At 40.4% G+C, this 5442-nt stretch overlaps 1 protein-coding gene across 1 annotated transcript; it reads right to left on the minus strand.

Annotated features, from left to right (window-relative positions):
* Positions 1-3777: 3777 nt before the first annotated feature.
* LOC112928745 (olfactory receptor 52K1-like) lies at positions 3778-4728 on the minus strand. The gene has a single exon (XM_026010624.2). It carries the CDS (start codon positions 4726-4728, stop codon positions 3778-3780), a length of 951 nt encoding a protein of 316 aa, XP_025866409.2.
* Positions 4729-5442: the final 714 nt, after the last annotated feature.

The raw sequence follows: 5442 nt of genomic DNA on the forward strand, positions 1-5442 counted from the left end.
GCCAACATATACTATAACACTCAGTGCTCATCCCATCAAATGCCCTCCTCAGTGCCCATCACCCAGCTACCCCATCCCCCCCTTCCACAACCCTTTGTTTGCTTCCCAGAGTTAGCAGTCTCTCATGGTTTGTCTCCCTCTCTAATTTTTCCCACTCAGTTCTCCTTTCACTTATGATCCCTTTCCCTATTTCTTATATTCAAGAGTGGGCATTCCTGTCTTATTCATTTCACATTGAGAATGTTAGTTACAGACTCTTCATATACAGCTTTTATCAAATTGATGTATTTTCCTTTTAATCTGAACTTGAAATTGTCATGGAAGGATATTGAATTCTTTTGAATGCTCTTTCTGCATCTATTGAGGTGATTATGTGAATTTTTTAATCCCTTATCCTGTTAATGTGGCATATACTTAATTGATATATATGTATAAATTTATTGAAGAACCCCAGGGATAGGGATCCCTGGGTGGCGCAGCGGTTTGGCACCTGCCTTTGGCCCAGGGCGCGATCCTGGAGACCTGGGATCGAATCCCACGTCGGGCTCCCGGTGCATGGAGCCTGCTTCTCCCTCTGCCTGTGTCTCTGCCTCTCTCTCTCTCTGTGTGACTATCATAAATAAATTTAAAAATTTAAAAAAAAAAAGAAAAACCCCAGGGATAAATCCCTGTCAGTTGTGGTGTATGATCCTTTTAGTGTATTGTTGGATTTGGTTTGTTGGTATTTTATTGAGGATATTCATATCTATACTTATCAGAGATATTAGCCTCGTTTTCTTGTGATAGCTTTGTCAGGCTTTAATATCAGGGTAATGCTGGCTTCATAAAAGGAGTCTGAAAGTACTCCTTCCTTTTATTTTTTTTTATTTATTTACAAATTTCAGAAGGAGTAGTGTCAATTCTTTAAATATTTGGTAGAATTTACCAATGCAGCCCTCTGTTCCTGGATTTTTCTTTAATGGGAGGCTTTTGATTACTGATTCAGTCTTCAACTAGTTATGCTTAGGCTTTCTAATTCTGCATGATTTAGTTTTGGTAGATTTATATGTTTTAAAAGCAATCTCAGAGCTCTACACCCCAGCTATACATATTCCCTTTTGACAGAAGTATACTGGATCTAACTTTACCTCTCCTAACTATTGGCCTCAGCACTTTCCCATGATGGATGATTGCCTGGGATATTGAGACAAAGTGGGATTTCTACATAACACTTTTTTTTTAGATTTATTTTAGAGACAGTGTGTACAAGCAAGTGAGCAGGTGGGGAGGCAGAGGAGAGAGAGAATCTCAAGTGGACTCCCTGCTGAGCACAAAGCTTGACTTAGGGCTCTATCCCAGGGTCATGAGATCATGACCTAGGCAAAATCAAGAGCTGGATGCTTAATCAACTGATGCACACAGACATCACTCTACATTACACCTTTAAATCTGGAGCTTTAAATTGGCTAAGCACAGCAAGACTGAAGCAATACAGACTGTATGGAGAGAAATTGACCAAAACCCTAATGTGGCAAAAGTTAGTGTTAGGCAAATTACAGATAAGACAGAAAAAGTCAGCTTTGGATTGAGAGAAGGCTAATGATGGAACAAGACACACTGTTGAGTTAGACATGTCATGCTTATAAGAAACAGGACTCTAGAGCCATGGCCAGGGAGGCTGAGATAACATACTTAATGAAGAAGACTATAGTTTACAGTCAGAACACCCAGATAAGAGCCAGATAAAGTAGGCACGATGTGAAGGAGCAAAGTATCTAACTTTGCTTGACTCTGCTCTGCAGGGATAAAAAGCACATGTTGTACAGAATGACCATAGCTTAGATAACTATTTTAAAAGTAACTGGTAGATTATTAGAATGCTTCAACTCGATTCCATTTGCTTTTCAGTTTTTTGTGCAGTCCATATTCATTTATATTTATTCACATATTTAGTTTTTCTGATGTACTTCAATCCCTCCTACAATTCTGTGTTTTCTCTCTGGCTCATTTTCCTTCATCCTGAAGAACTACTTTTAGTTTTGCTTTCAGGGCAGGCCTAATATTGACACATTCCATCAGTTTTTGTTGGCAAGACTCATTCTTTCATCTTTATTGTTGAAGGATATTTTCATTAGCACTAGAATTCTAGAGTGCTAATTCTTTTACCCATTTCAAGATATAACTTGCTGTTTGTGACTAATTCTGGTGGTTCTGACATTAGATGTATTACCTGGCTGTGGGATCTTTATAATATTGGACTTATGATGGAAATAAAACCATTCACTCCTCACTAGGGATAGTTATGATCTCTATAGGCTGGTGACATTCCTTGTGTAAGTCATCAGGAAGATCAGAAGCCCTCTGTTTTGGAAATAGCTTCTTTTGAGGTATGCTACTCTGTTTGTGTTGTTCATATTTGCTGTTTTTAAGCTTTCCACGTGTCTCACCTATGCTCACAAGAAACAAGAGGTTTTTAATCATACAGGAACTAAAAGTAGAATATCACTTCTGTGTGTGTGTGTGTGTGTGTGTGTTTTGGTATCAGAGGGAATTATAAAAGCAGAGATCAGAAGCAAGCATAGGACTCTGGGTTCTTGCTATAGCTTCCCTTATTTGAAACTTCCAGCTTTCCATACCCCCCTGGCACTGGCCCAGATTCTTTCAAAGCTAAATAATATGTAGAGACAGAGACAGAAATGGAGTCAGAATAAGATAGAGATATAATTTCTAAACAGTAGTCTGAGGAAATAAGGGAATCACAAAATAAAAGAATGCATTTGTGGAAGATGGTATATGAGGGTTTGTGTGACCACACGAATTCTACTTGTCAGGATTAACATTAAGGGAATTTTCTAGAATGTAACTTTGTATTGGACAGAAGAAAAGAAAGTACAGGTCAATATGCCTATTTCCCATCTGCTTTGCCTATCTATTTCTTTTATGACACTGGGCCTTGGGATAGGCAGGTCAGAGGTCACAACCTATTGTGTTTAGCATTTCCTTCTTTGTCTTAGGACTTAAGTGTAACATGCCCACCCTAACAAAATATGTATTCCCAGCACCTAGCACAGATTTGGTACTCCATGTTTTGGGACTGGATTATTAAGTAAATGAAAAATTCACATTCTTGGTGGAAAATGAGCAAAGAAAGAGTTGCATGATGTATAATGAAATGTCAGAGGACATGTTCTACCAAAGTTTTTAATGAGAGGGATTGGCCATGAGAATATAGATGTCAAAATAAGTCAACTGAAGAAATAAATTTTAACATGCAAGACTGTCTGATTCGGAACCTGTAGTTCTAGAAGATCATGAGCTCCCCTAAACTAGTAGTGTTTAGCTAGATACTAGACATCAGTTCCCAAACTATATAGGTACTGTTGCCTCAGACGAAATTTTGGTCCTTCCCAGGTCCTGATCCCAATGAATCTGGATAGAAACATTCTCAGTCTTAGTAAATGAACTTGAAATCATCTTTGTGTCTTTAGATGACCTTACCAAGAGGAAGGTGGGTCAAGCCTTTGTCAAACTTCTTGATAGAGTAGGCTCTTTGGAGAAGACAGCAAAGTCAGCAGTTTGAATCCAAAGGCTACCAAAGGACATAGCCCCATCAATTCTGATCAGACTGGTGACTGAGTTTCAGGATATCATTTAGTTTTTTCATTATACCAGGAAATCATTTAGTTATTTTCATTATACATGGAAACTCTGTCATCCATCCATTTCCTCTCATACCCCGGACCCTACTCCAGAATTTAATCTGTCCCGTTCTTTCTCCACCTTTCCCTCACTCTCCACTTATGCATCCTTTCTTTGGAATAGTCCTAAGACCCGCTCACGAATCTGCTTGGTCTTGACACCATAGATGATGGGATTGATCATGGGTGGGAAGAGCAGATAGAAATTAGCAAAAAGTATGTGGACATGAGGGGCAGCCTGGCGAGCCACACGATGCATGACTGAGGAGATGACCACAGGTGTGTAAAAGGCTAAGATGGCACCTATGTGAGACACACATGTCCCAAAGGCCTTGTAGCGGGCCTCTTGAGAGGCAAGCTGTAAAACTGCCCGAAGGATGAAGATGTAAGACAAGATAACAAACAGCAGGTCCAACACCACTATAAACATGGCCACAGCAATGCCATAGATATTGTTGAAGCGAGTATCCCCACAGGCCAGCCTCACCACAGCCATATGCTCACAGTAGCAGTGGGCAATCATGGTGCCTCGGCAGTAGTGGAAGCGTCTGAGCAGAAAGGGGAGTGGAGTCATTAATGTCACAGCCCGAGCCACAGCTGCCATGCCAATCTTGGTGATCAGGGGCCTAGTCAGGACTGTGGTGTAGTGCAATGGCTTGCAGATGGCCACATAGCGGTCAAAGGCCATGGCCAGCAGCACTGCTGACTCCATGATAGAGAAGGAGTGGAGAAAGAACATCTGGACCAGACAGCCATAGAAGCTGATCTCCCGATCTCTGAACCAAAAAATAGCCAGCATTTTGGGAAGTGTTGTAGAAGAGAGGACCAGGTCTATGGCTGCCAACATGGCCAGAAAGAAGTACATGGGCTCATGGAGGGCTGCATCAGCCTGAATAATGAAGAGAAGGGTACAGTTGCCTAGCAAGGCTAAAGTATAGGCTGAGCAGAAGGGAATGGAGATCCAGTTATGCAAGTGCTCCAGGCCTGGGATCCCCATCAACATGAAGAGTGCCGGATGGGTTGAGCTGATATTGGAGGCTGACATGGCCATTGGAAATTCTCCCTCTATTGTCTATTTCCACAAGGTTCTTCCAGAGAGTATTCAGTGTCAGAATTATGGCACTCAAGTTGAAATTCTGAACATTCCTGTTGAGGGATTAGCACTTGATCTTCTTTCTAAACCTTAAATTAGAAAATAATCCTAATATACACTTGAAACACACATGATCTCTGCCCTCAAGGAGCTTAAAAATCATTAGGTGATCAGAACATTAAATATCAATTGAGCTAGTATCACAGGGAAATTTTCATTGAGGAATTGAGTGGAAAAAGAGTTTTCTGTGGTCTGTGCGGCCAAGGACCACTTTGTAAAAGATGTAGATCCCTTTTATGTTCAAACCTTACCCAAAACATTCACTGTCTTCCTGTTGCCTTCAAACTCAAGCTGCATCTCTAATTATGAAAGGAGTGTCTCTCTTCTTTAGATGTATAGCTTGGCTGTATGAAAAATAATTAAGCTTAGCATCTTCTAATAATTGACTTTCCTCTGAGTTCTATAAATTTTTCTCTAACATGGATTCCATGGGTCTTTATTTGATACTCAGTAATCTCACCAACTAAAGCCCTACTTCCAGCCAACTTGAGAATATGAAAAGACCTATCATTGTTTTCCTTCACTTAACTTTAACTTCCATTTCTACAAGCTTCTACCTTCACCCACTTTCCTTTCTAGCATCCAGACCATTCAGAGGAAGAAATGCTCCAT

This window comes from Vulpes vulpes, chromosome 11 (genome assembly GCF_048418805.1).
Source record: "Vulpes vulpes isolate BD-2025 chromosome 11, VulVul3, whole genome shotgun sequence".
Classification (NCBI taxonomy): Eukaryota; Metazoa; Chordata; class Mammalia; order Carnivora; family Canidae; genus Vulpes; species Vulpes vulpes.